Below are 18,708 nucleotides of genomic sequence, written 5' to 3'. Positions count from 1 at the left end.
TAATAAGTAACTACGAATAATTTACTGAACACTGGATTTGATCATGTTGTTGATTATGTTGTTTTTGTCCATAATATAGCCAAATCTTTGCCTGTTATGTTGCTTAGCAACCAAAGCTTGCTGTTAAGGAACTACATGGCATGGTGGAAGAAGTAGGCCTAAATATTCGTCTATAAACAATACATTCAGTTTTTTATTGAACATAGATGGTGTATTTGATCATATTTTATTTGGCCGGTGTTTTATTAAATCTTAAATATTATGTAAGTATTATTATTAGTAGTAATATTATATAAGGACACTCTTGGCCTGATAAAATCACTGGAAGGCATTTCTTTAGCCAGACTAAGATCTGTTATGAGTGAAAACGTCTATTAGGTTAAAGCGATAAAATCCTAATGGGACCAAAGAAACTAAACAGATGTTTTGTTTTGTTATCATTTTTGTTTTCCTTACTGTGCGATTGACACACATACACGCACGCGCACGCACGCACACGCGCACGCACGCACGCGGCTTTTCCACATTTTCGGCGGGTGGGGGGGAGGAAACGTGACGCCCACGAGAGACTCCAACATGCCGGTCACAAGCTGCTCTGCAGCCCCACCCTGGCCGGGCTTTCCAGGGTCAGCCTTCACTTCAGTAAACTTTTCACGGGACTCCGAGTGGAGTGAGCGCGCAGTCCACAGCAGCCATGCACCGCAGTCAGAAAGACCACTTGTACAAAATCCTCGTTATCGGCGATTTAGGTGTGGGCAAGACCAGCATCATTAAGCGCTATGTGCATCAGACCTACTCGACGAACTACAGAGCCACCATCGGGGTGGACTTCGCCCTCAAAGTTCTCAACTGGGACTCGGAGACCGTGAGACTGCAGCTGTGGGACATAGCAGGTAGGAGTGGGCTGTAGTGCTCACAACTCTCACAACACTCACACTCATTCTTCCTCTGGCCTGCTTCTCTATCTGAGTGCAAAGCTTATGATGCTGTTCACGTGCTTAAAAGATTAAACCTACTAGTATTATTATTATTATTATTATTATTATTTGATTGCATGTTTGGTAGATATGGAGCTTTTATCTCAGTGAAGTTCTCTGTAACTACCTCATTTCAGCTTACTTTTAGATACACAGAAAAATGTCCAGTATTAAATCTACACCTACACTGTTTGTATAAGTCAAATTCTTAAGTTGGAAAGAAATGAACATTGTAGTTGATACAACATTGGGGAGTTTGGCTGTTTAGACTTTCTCATATGCAGATATACAGTGTAATAGAGAGCAGGTCCAACTGGCAAATCTGAAATGGATTGCCAGGTAATAAGCGAGTCCTCAGTGTGCCTCCTACAGAACACTATTTTAATAATCCAGATCCAATCCCATGTGCCACCCATGCCAGCCACCTCTCTCTCTCTCTCTCTCTCTCTCTCTCTCTCTCTCTCTCTGAGCACTAGACTCATTTCCCATGTGGAAGGTATGCGTGCAATCATATGAGAACTGGTCTCATGTGAGTAAGATTTGGAGGTAGATCACATGGGAGTCATTGTGGAGGAAAATCACTGTAAACAAACCAGAGAGAAGTACTTTTAATGGTCTTTTTACCCAAGCTGTGAATACGTGCCCATATAAGAATAGGAAATCTCTTAAATTAGGTTTTTGATCACCACTTACATAATATGGCAGATTAGTAATAGAAATACTGGCTGGGTACTACAGCATTCTTTACAGTGTTCACTTAAAAAAAAAAATGTAAGGACTTCATCATAAATTTCTCTAGAGCTCACAAATCATAATCACAAAAGAAACAGTCATTTTTATAACTGTGTAATGCAGACACAGCAATGAAGTTAAATGCTCTTAACAAAATCAGATGCTTACCCTCCCATTCTTCTTATTCTTTGTCTGTCTTGCTGATCGTGAAGGTCAGGAGCGCTTTGGGAACATGACGCGGGTTTACTACAGAGAGGCCATGGGGGCGTTCATTGTTTTCGATGTCACCAGACCCACAACATTCGAAGCAGTCACCAAATGGAAGGAGGACCTGGACTCAAAGTTGACACTTGCCAATGGCAAAAGCATTACCACTGTGCTTCTGGCCAACAAGTGTGACCAAAGCAAAGACATTCTGGTCAATAATGGTCTGAAGATGGACCAGTTCTGCCAAGAAAACGGATTTGTGGGATGGTTTGAAACCTCAGCCAAGGTAAGGTGTAATACTGACTTTTTCAGTATATGTTCATATACTTGATTTACCTTTCGTATGATGTCTTCGCTATAACATAGTGATTCTTTTTAATTGAAAACCATCGTCTTTACTATTAGAATAGACTTAATCTGTGTCTACAAATTTGTGCTATTTATAAAACGTATGCTATTTAGTACTAAAGCAGAGGTCTGTAACCCTTTGCACATATATGCGATGCCATAGGATATTTGGTGTCATTTTGGGTGAAACTCTGTAGAGCCAAGCCTGCTTGAAATTGTATTAATTTAGGTGTGGAAAGTAGACTTGTGATAAATTTAAAACTGAAGCTCTAAGCCTTCTTAAAGTTGAGCAGTAAGTGATGTTAGCAGTTCTTGTGCCAGACTTAGCCACTGGGCTCACCCCTGCCTTCAATCCCTCCATTCATATCTTTTTAAACACACGCACCAATAGTTTTGAAAAAAAAAAAAAAAAAGGATAGAAGACAGCAGTAGCACTTCGGTCACACACAAGCTGTTACACACTAGGGGCCTCATTTATCAACATCGTGTAGAAAAAAAATTCTAAATGGTTTCTTATGGATTAAATAGAACTAGAATTCTCATAGAGACAATAAAATTGGAATTCATCAAATGTGCACAGTGCAAGTGTAAGTAATAAAATTCAATAAATAGAAATTGTTTGTAGCTGCCTTCTCACAGCTCATTTAAATATTGGCATGCCCATAATTAGCCATATATGGTAATTAAGCATCGTTCAAAGGGTGCTTAAAAAGGACGCGTTCTATTTGAAAAGTGTCTGTATCCAAAACCACTATGTCGAAAGGACTTGGATTTGCACGGGTATTACATTTGTGTGCTTTGTGTCCCTCTAAAACTCGGGTCATATCTGAAAGCACATACTATAATTAATTTTGGAGATGATAGGCCTACTATCTGCCAACAAACCAGTCAGAGTTTACAGCCTTACAGGCATGGCTTGCAGTTTCTTCACAGAAGCAGGTCACATTTTAACACACCAACTTTATGGGATTTCAGCAGAACCAAAAATGTGTTTTATATTTAACAGTATTTTTTTTTTTTTTTAATTTTTGATCAAAAAGCAGATATTATAGTAATTTAAAATTATTAGTAGTCCAGATCGATGATTAAACAAACCCCTATGTTTAATCATGGATGCAGTGCATTACACTTGTGGCTTTGCATATGCGTGGTCAAGACAATCTTTACACAAACTGCATAAATACACTCTTTAAAAATGTAAAATCTTGAGAGTTCACTTCTACTCTCAAGGCTACACTTCTGAGGATCCCTTAAAAGTTCTATGTAGAACTGAGTAATTTCCTATCAGAAAGGGTTCCAAGTAGCAGCTAAGAACACTTATTTATTCAATGAATCCTTGAAGATAACCCTTTTTATGATAGTTTATATGTATAAATCTAGCAAATATTTGTTTTATTTATATAGCCCACATTTTGTGTTGAAAAGTACACACCATTGATTACATTTGTCGAGTTCGCTGTGTTCAGCTGTTTGGTTGGATCAAATATCTGCACGCACAAAGACACCTAAGCTACAAGGAAACAATAATCTGAATCTGATGTATATCATATGCACTATAGTGTCCACATAGCTAGTTATGTTAGTTATCCACTGCTAGAAAAAACAAGTAGGCTTGGCAACAGTAAAATGGCATAGCTAAAGTTACAAGCTAGATAACTCCTGCATGTCATATATGTTACATTGTTTTAGTTTGAGAGAACAGAAAATACTAGTAAAAAATATTGTGATAAAAATTTAATCAGAAGATGCTAAACAAAAGCATAAGCAAAGCAAACACCTCATCAATTATCCAGCCAATTAAATCTCTCAGGTCCAGCTTGGAAAGCCACACCAGTGTTCACTCTTGTCTTCCCTCTTGATTCCATTCATTTATGTTTTTTTTTTGTGATAGGTGTAAGAATATAAACTATACAACAAAAAATACTTAAAGCAGCTTTAATAATATGAGCACCAAACTGCAACTTACCTAATATATTACAAGGCAAACAACATAATGGTGTTATCTATCAGCTATTTACTTTTATCTTGTAATATTTTTCCTTTTATCTTGTAATATTTTTCAAATAATTTTTGGAAGCTCAAGTCAGCATTTAATCTAGAATGTGCTGCTAGTTGTCAAGTTCTAAGATTTACAGTATATTGGATAAAAGAATAATGCTCATTAATCTAGTGAAACAATACAAATCATGGAATCTGTTACCTTAGAAAGAACTCATATACTCACTTATAATGTGAGAGCTCTTGTTTTTAGTGCCTGAATTTGTGACTAGTCACCTGCCAATACAAAAATAGGATATGGATTAGAAATAGCTAAGCAGCCTTGTGTAGCCAGCTCAGGCTCTAATAGGATGTCAGATGGCCAGAACCAGGAGATCACAAGATTTAGGAGACCTCTAATTAAAAGTCATGAATATTCAATTCCTAATTAAAAGCAGACAGGCAAATCGAGCAGTTGCTGAAGAAAACCAGAAGGTATGGAGCTATTCAAGGTTTTTCCTCATTACACTTAATGAAGACCTTTAAATAGAGTTATTAATTTATTTATTTATTTATTTATTTATTTATTTAAAATTACCATCCACTTTCATTCACCTGTAATAAAACACAAAATTGAAACCCTCCTCTAGGCAATTTGATGCTGTGTGTTATTGATTAAAATATTTTTCTAAATAACAACCTCAAATGTATTAATTGGCTAATTTCTTCGTTATTAAATTTAACTAGACAATATTCAGGAAATAAGAGGCTTTTAGTCCCATAACGGAGTGCAAATGAAATGTTGCCGTTTATATATCTATTATATTATAAGATTATTATATAATATTATTATTATATATCTTTATGTATAATATGTGCAAACATGGCAGTACACAGTTATAACTCAGTTATTCAGTTAAGTTAACCTGCAGGGTAAGTATTTACTATGTTGATTTTTGTCAATCAATGTTGATTGATTGACTTTATTAATCGCAAAAGGAAATTCACATCACAGCAAAGCTCACCACAAAAAATAATAAATAAAAATACTGCACAATACTGTATTTCATACAGCCCCCCATGTTTCAAGCATCAAAGTACGCACTACACCATGTTATACAAAATGTATAATATGACATTGATTATATAATCAATGTTTATCAGATATACAGTAGTGCAGATGTGCAAATGTCCAAAGTGCTACTAGTAGAGAGTGTACATAGAGGATTAATAAAGGTAAACAGTGGCCTTATAAGTTTTCCAACGCCTTCTCACTCTTTCTTTTGTTATACTGTAGGAAAATCTAAATATCAATGAAGCTGCAAATTTCCTGGTCAAGCACATCATTGCCAGCGAGAACGATATTCTCAAATCAGTGGTTCCCGACACCATTTCCCCTCAGCTGACCACAACCACGAAGACGAGCTGCTCTGCATGTTTCAGACCCTAACATCTGGCCAACAGGTGGATTCAGGCTCAGCAGCCGAGAAGGACTAAAAGACAGATGTCCTTTTCTCCCACTATGTCTGTAACCATAAGACCTAAGCAGGACATCAAAGATAAGTGTGTATGTGTGTGTGTGAATGGAACACAAAGTCCAGTTACATATGAACGAATACTTTGTAAGAGTACAGTTATGTATGTGCAACACATGTCTGGTGTCAGCATGTGCAGTTTTCACCTTGTGATGTTTGATTCCAGATGGACAGATAGAGAACAATTTTGAAACACAGCTGAACATTACATTACACATCTGTCCAGAAATTGTTTGGGACTACTGATCTGTTATGTGTTTTACATGTTGGTATTTGTGTTTAAATGTATTGATGCTGTGATAAACAAATGTTTTTCCACTCACTATTATTTTTTAGACTTGAGAATGTATAGATTTCTTAAGTACATACAGAACATTTTTAGATAAACTTTCATCTTTATGGTGCATGAAGTGAAAAACTGCACCCCCTCTCTCTATGTGTCTTTCTCTGTAGCTCTTTCCATCTATTTTCTGCATTTTCCCCATCTCTGTTTCTCTTTCTCACCCTTTCTCCATGCTCCTCAGTGATTCACTTTCTGACTCACTGCCATTATATAAATCTCCCATGAAGCCCCTCTTCAGCACACACTTTTGTTCACATCTTTAAACATGGTTATTGATCTAAGTTCCTTTCTGTTCCACTGCCTGCTGAGTGCAAACCCTTTGCACTTTCACTTCGTACTAGTCTATTGTCGTCTATGTGGGAAGTATTACATAATTTGAAAACACTTTATCCCAAGTACTAAGTACATTTTTTAACAGCAGACATGTGCATGTAAATATAAAATATTTTGTATCTGGATAAATAATAACGTTTATTAATATTGCATGAATGCATTGCATTTTGGACCTAAAATGGAAGAAAACTGTTTTGAGCAAAACGTTGTCTCTGGTTTGTTTCATTACCCATGCCACTTTTTTATACTAGACAAATCCCATGCATTATTATAGTTAACTCTAGTTAGGGTTTTTTTATGTAAATATAATAATTCAAATATAATTACTTAGTTTGCTTTTTACTTCTTCACATTTATTGGAGTGTAGTATCCACTATTTTTAGGTATTCCAGATATAAATGGATTTAATTGAAATTGGCTATTAGCCCACAACTGGTAATTTTGATATCTGTTTTTGGACAAATAACAATTGTGCTAGTATTCTGATTATACATTTATTATAGCTGACATCAGTGAGCTGACATTTAGCTTTATATTCTTCAGTTCTAACTTTATGCATGGAACAGACAGATGTTTATATTGATATTTGTATGGATTGAAGCACAGAAACAGTAGTGTATGCTAAACTTAAACTGAATTTGTGTTGCCATAACCAGAAACAGCCTTGAGGAGAATAAAAGCAAGAGTTCCTGTCAATGGGAAGAGTACATGACAGAACGTTGGTGGAATTGCAGTGCATTTTAGCATATTACTCATATTCAACCCAAGTCCTCTGGTATCACCATGACAACTGCTGAGCACAGAAGTATAAAAGCTCTTTCTATGAAGGTTGCAGCTCCTGCAACATCCGCATGATTAATATTCTGCAAACCTGTGCATGTTGTTGGTCCATTGTTTCAGTAGTACCCTGGAATTTAAAAAGAGCAAACTGACCAGACTGTGAAACTTTGACTAAATTAGAAAATGAATGCCAAATATTGTTAGCACAAATCACACAGAGGTGAATCATAGTGACTTGCTTGTGTTGTAAGACAAATTCTCTATTGAGGAACTTTGACATGGATTATGTCCTTCTTCACACTGTGTGAAAGTATCAATCCAGTGAATAAATGTGAATGTAATATATCACTGATCACTCATTCTACCTTTCCAGTAACTCAACTAGGGTTTTCTGTATGTAAAAGTCTGCTTATAGCTGGGGTAAGTGATATGCTGAGCTGAGGACTTACTGTGTCATTACTTCCTAATTGACTTTTTTTTTTTTTTAACTCATTTTTCCATTCAGGATTCAGATTTAACACTGCCCAGTTTTCCACAGGTTGCTGGTAAACAGTTGTAGTCATATGAATCCAATTAGAGTGAATAGAGACATGAAACAGAGCTGCAAACAGAGACAAACAAATGCAAGAAGATTTACAGAAAAAGATCAAGAAAGAAAACCACACACAGTAGAAATCGAGATGCTTTTTATTATTTTTCAAGAATCAACACACTACTCCATAATCCATGTGTTACCAAGTATTATTTCTATATGAAGGGACCATTTAATTTCAGGTTTTTTTTTTTTTTTTTGGACTCTGGAGTGATGCAATTCCTGCAATTCCTCATCCTCCTGGAGGAGATGTGCTTCTACAGCAAGGCATTCCTAAATTAGAACTTCTGACAGGACATGAATTAAATCCAGTTCTTCAAATATATTACATCATATTCATCATAACATTCATACATCATTTAAAATCACCATAAGTGAAAGGACAAAGAAACATTTATTATTAATTCCAGCTTCTTATTTTCAGCACAGGAATGTGAGGATGTAACAGACTTCTTTGGGGTTTAGAGTACTGGGAAAAGTGCTCTACAATACTGTTGCATCATCTTCAAAAAGCAGGAAATACATTATACACGTTTACACCTGGCTGTATTTAGGCTGGATTTTCATTTAATCACCATACCACATGGTATAAACTGACTCTATATACACCCTTCAGCTCCTCTAACACTTCAGTCAGATTAGCTTTTCCAGAGAGTATCACCCACACAGAAGCAGCCACACTGCCTGCCACACACACAACACACACACATACTGAATGCAGGCATAACTGAGCACAACCACCTACTCTCTCTCTCTCCCTCTCCCTCTCTCTCTCTCTCTCACACACACACACACACACAAGCCAAGTGGCGCCCCTTGGCTCCCCTTTTATGCAGATTCTAGTCCTCATGTAACAGTCTGAATGATGTCCTTCTGCTCTAAACCCTTTAAATACATAGTGGGGTACCACAGAACCATAGGCAGGGGTTATAGCTACTGTAAGAGTTCTGGGCCCAATGAAAGAATATACACTAACTGCCCACTTTATTACACCTGCTTATTCAGACAATTATCCAATCAGCCAATCATAAAATCATGCAGATATAGGTTGAGAGCTTCAGGTAATGTTCAGAATGTGGGTATGGGGTAAAAATGTGATCTCAGTGATTCTGAACATGGCATGGCTGTTGAGTATTTCAGAAACTGCTCATCTCCTGGGATTTTCATGCACAACAGTCTCTTGAGTTTACACAGAATGGTGTGAAAAACAGGCAAACAAACAAAAAAATACAGTGGCAGTTCTGTGGGAAACACTTTGTTGATTAGAGAGGTCAGAGGAGAAATGCCAAAGCTGGTTAGAGCTGACAGAACGGTTATGTCAGCTCTAAAATAACTACTAAAATAACTACTATTTACAATGGTGGTGACCAGAAAAGCATCTCAGAATGGACAAGACACCAAACCTTGAAGTAGATGGGCTGCAACAGCAGAAGACCACTTTGAGTTCCACACCTGTCAGCCAAGAACTGGCATCTGAGGCTACAGTGGGCACAAGCTCACCCAAACTGGACACTTTAAGATTGGAAAAAATCATTGCCAGATCTTTTTTCAATCATAAAACTTAAATGAATGAGCAGGTGTACAGATGTTCCTATTAAAGTGCATGGTGAGTGGATATCAATCTGGGTCCCAAATTATCTTTAATTTCATACCGTGTTTTGTTCACACTATATGGCCAAAAGTATGTGGACACCTATACATCACACCCATATTTGTCCCTACTCCAAACTATTGCCACAAAATTGAATGCACAAGATTGTCTCGAATATCTTTGTATGCTGTAGCTTTAAGATTTCCCTTCACTTTATGGGGCCTAGCTCAAACCTGATCCAGCATGACAATGTACACAGAACAAGCTTCATAAAGACATGGTTTGCTAAGGTTGGTGCGGACACACTGGAGTGGCCTGCGCAGAGCCCTGACCTCAACCCCGATGAACATCTTCAGGATGACTGCGCCAGAGGCCTCCTCACCTGACATCAGTGCCCAACCTCACTAATGCTCTTGTGGGTGAATGGGCAAATCCCTACAGCCACATTCCAAAATCTAATAGAAAGCCTTTCCAGAAGAGTGGAGATTATTATAACAGCAAGCAGGGGCTAACTCCTGAATAGGATGTTCAACAAGCAGGTATGTGTGTGATTGGTCAGGTATCCACACACTTTTGGCCAAAAAGTGTATATTCAGACATTTTGCAAGAAATTTATGCATGCCCCACCAGCTGAGGACCTTTAGAATTGTCATCATCTTTAACTACATCAGCAACAGCCCTGCCACAGGACCGGGGTTTGTGTCAAATTTAATCTTAATAAAAAGAGCTACATAATTTCTTTAAAGAGAACATTTATCACCACACTACTCTATACACCGACACATGTTCAAGTGTCACCCTCTAACAGACAGGAGTCCAGTCGCAGGCTAGGTTTCGGATCCACCACAAGCCAGAATAAGCAGTTACTGAAGATAAATGAATGAATGAATGAATGAACGATCATTTACTTTCATTTGGTAGGGTAATTTGACAGTTCATATTTGATTTGAAAGGCTCAATATTTGTTTCTTGGTTATTCTGAAATGCCTTCAAAGCCTTCTAGAACAAAACCTTAAACAATGAGCTACTGAGCTAAACTATCTCCCAATGGACACGTACACATACCATTAGTTACGTATGTATCTCTGGTTATATGAACTCTGGATAACCGCAAGAATTACCTTATTGTGTGAGTGTGCATGACGTAATTGTGTAGCAGAGGAGCAAGCAAGTCACACACAGTGGGGATATATGGGGGGCCATGACTAAATATCATTCTATAACTTAATTTGCAGGTGTACTCAGAGAAAAAAAAGGATCTTGCATTTTAGCTAACTGTTGTAACACAGCGTGCTGCCACTGTCAGGTGAAATAAAAATTGCGGCCCAACTATCATACATTCTAAGAGAGAAGCCGTGGGACAGTTAACATATGTTAGCTGCTAAAGTAGCAGGCTCAGAAGGTGTGGTGAGGAAGACTTCATTGGCCATGCTACTGACACTTAGCACTTGCGAATTGGTAGATGATATGGAGTGTAGAAAAAAACAGAAAAAGTGCAGAAAAATGCAGAGGGAGAACCCAACCCAGTGGGGTGAAAGCAGAGAAACCTAAATCTAGCCTCAGTGTTGTGTGTTAGCAGATTCGGCTAACATAGCAATTTATTCCTACGAGTAACATGATAAGTGTTATAAGGCATATGATGCCAACACCAAACGTTTTCATGGAATCGTGCAGGTATGTATAGAGAAACTAGCGGGCCATTAACAAATAGTAGGCAGGTGATTTTATTTTGAAAAATGAGACTTCATTGACATAAATGCTAGTTTTTGAAATCTGTTTCTATTTCCACAGACAATCTCTATTATAACCTCTATAGCACTAAACAATATATACTACACAATACATACAGCACTGTAATAGTACTACAGGGTGTACCAAAAGACTCCATACATACTATGTAGGCCAGCACCACGTCAGTTGTGCCTTCGTCAGCGGATGTTCATGGATGTCCTCTTCTCGGTTGGTCTGCAACACTTCCAGTCTTTTGGAATTTGTTAATAATTTTGGTAACAGTGTTGTGTGTGATGTGCTTGCTATGTTTCCTGTTAAAGTCCATCACAACCTTGCAACAGCTTCCCGATCCAGCCATGAGAATGATTTCAATACGTTCTTCTTCTGTCAAAGGCATTCTTAAAGGCTATCTTAAAAAATATATAATATAAACGAAGTATGAACATTTTGGAAGACATTTTGTTAAAAAGCGTTAATTACACCTGTGTATGGAGACTTTTGGGACATATGCATTTTAAAGTAAATACTCTCAGAGAAACGTAGAATAAATTGTTACTAGGTGTGCTTGGTTAAGTGTTAATGGCAGATGATACCAGAGCCTATAAGCAGTTACTTGAGGTATTTGACCTTTGAACTCTAGAGGCATGGCCCTAGTGTCACAAGATTGTGACATGCTGAGGAACAGGCACACCACGCTGACTGAAAAAAACAAACAGTGACTCAAAATTATCCACTCAGAGACCAACTACAAGTTAATATGGTGGGATTTGATCTTAGTTTACAGTGCTGGGCAGAAGAGAACAGGCTCTGCCTCTGGAGTTAAAACGAGATTTTTAGGCAGTTTTTCCTGGCCTGTGTTTGCCTTGGCTTGTGTATTTAAGCTACCTATGTCTGCAAAGCTGCTTGAGACATTCTGTATTGTAAAAACTGTTTAATCTGTTCATATATTCATATATAAGGAAGAACCACAAACCTCGATATCATGGACTCTGTATCTCAGGCTAGGGAGCTTTAATGGTAGATGACATAACCTTATTACTTTACACTTCAAGCTAGTTAGAAGGTTGATTTGAGTTTATAGCCTACTCTTTGTAAATCATTAGTTTACTCAGGGAGAGGAGCACAGTATTAATTTTACTGGATGAAGGGAGCGGTGTTTCAGTTCCAGAATACAACTTTAAAGCATGTATTTGTTAATATGGTTCGTACAGGCTCACCAGCCACTTTATTAAAAACACCCTACTAAAACTAAACACCCCCTACACACACACACACACACACACACTCTTCCCCCTTCATTGCTCTCAGAACAGCCTCGATTCTTCATGGCATGGATTCCACAAGGTGTTCCTGACATGCTGACATGGCACCACATAATTGCTGCAGATTTGTCAGCTGCGCATTGATGCTGTGAATCTCCCTTGCAACTACATTCTACTTCATTGTCATGTTCATAGAACTAGTTTGAGACGATGTGCTTTGTGAGATGGTGCATTATCATGCTGGAAGTAGTCATATTAAAAGATGGATAGTCATATTAAAGCATTCATATTAAAAAATACATTTTGGCCATGAAGAGATGAACATGGTCAGCAATAATACTCAGCTACTCAGATCAAGGCTATAGGGTCCCTGGAGGACTAGCAGTTAGGTCATGGTGCTCTCACTGCTGTGAACCAGGTTCGATTCCCGGCCAGGGAACCTTCCCCAGCCACTGGGGTTGCACACAAAAGTGCACTCCTAGTGCTGATCCCAAGCCCTGATAAAATTGGAGAGAGCATCCAGCGTAAAAACTGTGCCAAATCAGGTATGCGGACCATTGATCCGCTGTAGCGACTCCTAACGGGTGCAGCTGATGGAAAAAGAAGAACAACAACTCAGATCAAGGCTTGGTATTAAGGGCCCAATATATGCCAAAAAAATATTCCTCACACCATTACACCACCTCAACTAGCCTGAACTGTTACCACTAGGTAGACTGAGTCCATGATTCATGCTGTTGATGGCAAATTCAGATCCTACAGTCTTCATGCTGCAGAGAAATTAAGATTCCTCAGACCAGGCAATGTTTCAATCTTCAATTGTACACTTTTGGTGAGCCTGTGCCCACTGTAGTCTTGGCTGATTGGAGTGGAACCTGATGTGGTCTTCTGCTGCTGTAGGTTTGAGGTGTTATGCATTCTTGCATGCTTTTCTGCTCACCACAGTTGTAAAGAGTGGTTATTTGAGTTACCATAGTTTTCCTGTCAGCTCAAGCCAGTCTGGTCATTCTCCTCTGACCTGTCTCATCAACAAGGTGTTTCTGCTGCTGCTCACTGGATGTTTTTTGTTTTTGTCAGCTTTCTGTGTAAAAACTAGAGACGGTTGTACATGAAAATCTCAGAAGATTATGAGTTTGACCTTTACTGCATTATTTCATGCATTGTGCAGCTGAAACACAATTGGCTGACCGGATAGGCCAATTACATGAATGAACAGATGTACAGTTGTTCCTTTTTTTTTTTACTTAAAAAGTCATCTGGGCACTACCATTCACTATTTTTTTTTCAAAGGGAAAGGATTAGATATGAAGATGTTAGGATTAGATTAGAAGTGACTCAGTGTGTTGGATTAGTGCAGTTCCATGGTGGATTTCAGTTCAGTAAAAACACTTCTTGTACTGGTGTAGACTGATGTCAGAACAATAAACAAATTTATCAGCAGCATCTGTGAAAAGCAGTCTGGATATGGTTTTGATTCAAGCAGTATACTGAAAAGAAACCTTCTCTGTCTTTTGGCAGATTCCCAGACTAAACAACAGAAATTAGGCCTAGCCTAAACTAAGATACTTTTAGTGGAGAAATCTTCAGTCCAGGTGAGATGGTGGTGCAGTGGTGAGCGTTGCTGCCTCATGGATTTCCTCTGGGCTCACCAGTTTTCTTCCACCTCCAAAAACATGCCAATAGGTAGATTAGCTATGCTAAATTGTCCCTGCGAGATGCAAAGGAGTGTGTGAATGTATGTGTTCATTGTGCCCTGCGATGGACTGGCATCCCATACAGGGTGTGTTCCCACATCCAGTGTTTGCTGGATAGGATCAACAGCAACTCTGACCAGTGTAAAACAACCACTGAAGATGAATGAATAAACTTACAGTGCAACTTCAGACATGATGTGAAGTTGACATGAGAGAAGTGTGTTTCACATTTAAAAATAACAAAATAAAAATTGACATACTATACAGATGTGATTTATCAAGTCCCAAAATCATAGGCTTGCATGTCATATGGTGCTTTTTACAGCCACTTGATGAGTTCTCTCTTATTGCGCTCATAAGTGGGGCATTAGAAACAGACACGAGAGTGGATTCTCAGTGGACTCGATTAAATCAAGAACAGCCAAAGATGAATATAGGCTGCATCTTAAATGGCATACTGTATAATATGCCTTTGGATTCTAAAAGAGCCTGCATGTTTCCATCGGAGTTCATCGAAAAGGGCTGTACTTTCTGCAGAGACCCTTGTCTAAAAGGATTTTAGGTGAAAAAATGCATTTAAATTAAACAAAGGGTCTGGAGCTGGTTGAATTATATCATGTACAATGCTATTATAGATGACAGAAGGGATTCAGTTCCATTTTTAAGAGAACAGCAGTAACAGCATAGAAAACAAAGAGCAGAAAGGTCAAGATCATGAGAGCATGTTGCTGCTGAACTGAGACAAGATTTGTTATAGTCATTCGCGTAAACATTACTGGGCTTGTGTTACCATTTAGCAGCAGTTGCGATCTCAGCCAGAAACAGTGGAAAGGCATTTTAAAAACTGTCACCCACAGCATTGTTAGCTAGATTGGCATTCTAACTCCTCTAAAATACCTCAGAGATTCAAGTTAATAAAAAAACAAGGCTTATGGTCAAGCCTGGAGCATTCATTAGGGGAAGGACTTGTTTTATGAGACACAATGGCAGAGTCATGGCCCAGGATAATACCCCGTATTGCTCTGCATGGTGAGTCATGTCTGTCTCCAGTAAGATATTTCCAGCCTTAGCGACTCCAGTGCACTTCCCTGTGACACATACACACAATAGAATGACACATTGCCTCCTCAGCTTATAGTTATATCTCCTGTTTATATCCATTTTTAAGAGATTTAAACCAGTATTCAAAGTAGGGAATGGAATGGTCTGAAAGATTCTCTGTACCACAGACACACAACTCACATATGTTTCTGGTTTATACACTAGCAGTGAAAAGTTTTGTACAAACCTGCTCATAGAAGGGGCTTCTTAATTTTTAATATTTTTATTTTCTATTCTTACTTTAGAATAATGAAGGCATTAAAACTATGAAATAACACACATGGAAGTGCACAGATCAATTTATCTTTTAACTTCTTCAGGGCAGTGGTGGATCAGCTGTTAAGGCTCTGGGTTACTGATCAGAAGGTCAGGGGTTCAAGGCCCTTAACAATATTGCAACTGTGTGTGTGTGTGTGTATATATATATATATATATATATATATATATATATATACCTGACCATCACAAGTAAATGGTCATTAATTTCACTATATACATTTGTCTATTTACTAATTCCAGCCATAACCCTTTATTAAAATGACTGTAAGACAATTTTTAAAAATAAACAACAAAAAATGTATTATTTTATTGTTACAGCCCTAGATGGGGGTTATTCCAGCTGCTCTAAGGTCCCCATGCCCAACATCCTCACTTAGATCATTCCACAGAAAGCTAATCTAGGATTAGCAAAGTAGTCAAATTTCATTAAAACTGTCAGGAGCACCAAAGTGTAATGGCTTTTGCTCTGTAATTAGAAAGAAGGCTCATTTTAACATGTGGGATAGAGGAAGAGAGAGAGCACAGAGTCCCAACTCATACTGTGCCATGGGCCTTACCCTCCAGACACATCTGCTGCACACTTTAATTAAACCTAGAGAAGCAAATGAATTTATCTCCAAGATAAAGAGAAAAGGTAGTCCACAGCCCAGTCCAACATTCAGACAGGAGAAGGATTAAACAGAGCTGAGATTATGTTTTAATTTTGGTTGGAGAATTAAATTACTCACAGAGGAGGATCTGGTGTAACCTTACTTTCAAGGCACCAATATGTTCTGGAAGCAGTACATCTCCAGATTGTAAGTCAAACCCACATGCAGTCCATTGTTAATCCATCAAATATATTACATACAGTCAAACCTAAAATCATTCTAATAAAAACATATCAAAAATAGTTTTTTCGTTTACATGTCTCAAATTTTTTTTTTATATATATAAAAATATTTTCCAAAAAAGTGACTATATAAATAGTTTAAATATCAAAGTTTTAAAGTCTGGAATACTTTATAAAGGATCATTTTAAATAATGCTGTTTTACATTAAAACGATAAATAAGACTTATTGCATGTTATTAATGTAATATTTTTCATTTTGCTTATATTCAGGGAGGGTGCCAATAGTTCTAGAGCTGATTGTACATACACAGCTATAGGGATATGATGCTTTCAACCAAATGGTTTCTGGTATAAAGTTGACCACTTTTTTAATCCAAAAGCCTGGGGGACTGCTGCTAATGCCTACCGGAGTGCTCTTTAATTAGGTCCATGTTTTCTTTTCACTCCCTCATTTACAAGAACACTAAAATGGGCCAACATAGATTATGTTTTCAATACTTAACATGGGGAACAAGAAGGTCTCACTATAATTAAGCCACGGTGTAACGAATACACCAATGTGAAGATGCGCTGACACGCATCTACAGAAAACTGTAAGCACTTAAACATATTGCACTGTTGTGAATGTGAGTGTGTGGTGGCCTCATTCTGCCACAGACACCTGACAGGCCAGCAGTGGAAGAAGGAAAGGCACAGTGTGTGCAGGTGCACTGAGGACCATAACAACGCACACACCTTATCTGTTTCTACATGACAGGCTGACATCGTCCTTTGTTCAGTGCTGTTGGTAGACAGCAGACTGTGCATAACAATGCAGGTAAATAAAAAAATGTGAAGCTATGTCCAAATATATGTACTACCGTTCTCAACAGTTTGCTAATTAACAAAGCAAAATATTATCACATGCTATACCCTAATAAAGTGGCAGTAAGTAGCTTATGCCACTGTCTAAAAACTACAACCCATCTACAGAAATAGTGGCACAACTGCATGCTACTGCACTTCATATTATCCTGTATTACACCATACTGACATACTGCTGTGGTTTATTGTACACCCGACCACTCATGGTTAGGATAGGCTACAGCTGTGACAGCTAAATACTACATAAAAATATTATGTAAAAATTATACTGCACCTCATACTATCATAACCAACAAAAAGGTAGTGGTGGCCACTTTATTAGGTATACTTGCCCTTTTATGAGACTTATCCCATTTTATATACACTATACTGGGTTATTATACACAATAAAACTATAGAACCCCTCCTTCCCATCCACACACAAACCCCGTCCCCCACATCAATATGTGATAAGAGACCACCGTAGGATATGTTCTGACCAGTTATTATTTGTGTGGTGGATGATTCTGAGCAAGGCATTGACACAAAAATGGCATTGTAGTGGAGCTGTTATGCGTGTATCAGGTGCAGGAGCATTGTTGGGTAGTCTTGAGTATTTAGTAGTAGAACGCAATGCAGTTTTGGACATAGCCAATGAAGTGTATGGTATTATACAAGGACATCACTTGAAATTCTGTCAATATTTACATTCATTATGCTAACTTAAACACACACACATATCCTCAGAAGCTCATGCAGTGATTTGACAAGCTCCTGTTGCCACAGCAACAACCGGGCGTGATTGGCCTACGCGCAGAAAAAAAAAAGTGTTCGCAGAAACTTTGAGTCGTTATTTTTATGAGCTCTGTGGGGAAATGAGGGCCTTATATGGGTGAATTTCTTCCTTGTGCAATTTTCTCAAGGTCAGTTAAAAAAAAATACCAGCTTAATTAGATGTGTATCCCATAAGACAGAGCACATTAATATATGTAAAGTAAATCAGAAGTGAGGCTGAACTGATTCAGTGATTGGACGATAGTTACCAGCTTTTCAGAAAACATCTTTTTAGGAGCCTCTCAAATGATTTCTCATGATGTGAACTACTGACCAGAGATAAAATTACTGCCTCTCACTGGGGAGATGAGGTTTTAAAACAAAGTGCTCCTCTTTCCCCCATCTGATTAGAAATTGCAGACCATTTTAAAGGACACAGTTGCAAAGTGGAGCATCAATAACTCATGTGTAACCTATTGAACAGCCATTGAATTCACTGGCTTTCTTTTAAAAGAAGAGGGTAGTGTGTGTGTGTATGGGGGAACGGGGGCATGGGATTGTCTGGTGATGTGATTTTGGGAGTTTAGGGCAAAGAATGAAACAGTTACCTTTCCGGATGCAATGCAGCACTAAACAGGCATTCCAGGGGGTCTTAGTTATGTAGCCTATAGGAGGAAGAAATCTCACACAGAAGGCTCTCTGTGAAAACACAGTGAGAAAGAGTGGGTGATGATGCACGAGTCCTGGCTTTTAGGACTTTTCTTTCCTCAGGCAAG

At 38.2% G+C, this 18,708-nt stretch overlaps 1 protein-coding gene across 1 annotated transcript; it reads left to right on the top strand.

Annotated features, from left to right (window-relative positions):
• The first annotated feature begins 515 nt into the window (after positions 1–515).
• rab38b (RAB38b, member of RAS oncogene family) lies at positions 516–7,558 on the top strand. The gene is made up of 3 exons (XM_026942082.3): positions 516–893; positions 1,922–2,202; positions 5,539–7,558. Exons 1-3 carry the CDS (start codon positions 695–697, stop codon positions 5,689–5,691), a joined length of 633 nt encoding a protein of 210 aa, XP_026797883.1. The 5' UTR covers positions 516–694; the 3' UTR covers positions 5,692–7,558.
• Positions 7,559–18,708: the final 11,150 nt, after the last annotated feature.

This window comes from Pangasianodon hypophthalmus, chromosome 17 (assembly GCF_027358585.1).
Source record: "Pangasianodon hypophthalmus isolate fPanHyp1 chromosome 17, fPanHyp1.pri, whole genome shotgun sequence".
Taxonomy (NCBI): Eukaryota; Metazoa; Chordata; class Actinopteri; order Siluriformes; family Pangasiidae; genus Pangasianodon; species Pangasianodon hypophthalmus.
The sequence above is the reverse complement of the archived record's forward strand: the minus strand, read 5'-3'. Positions and strand labels throughout refer to the sequence as shown.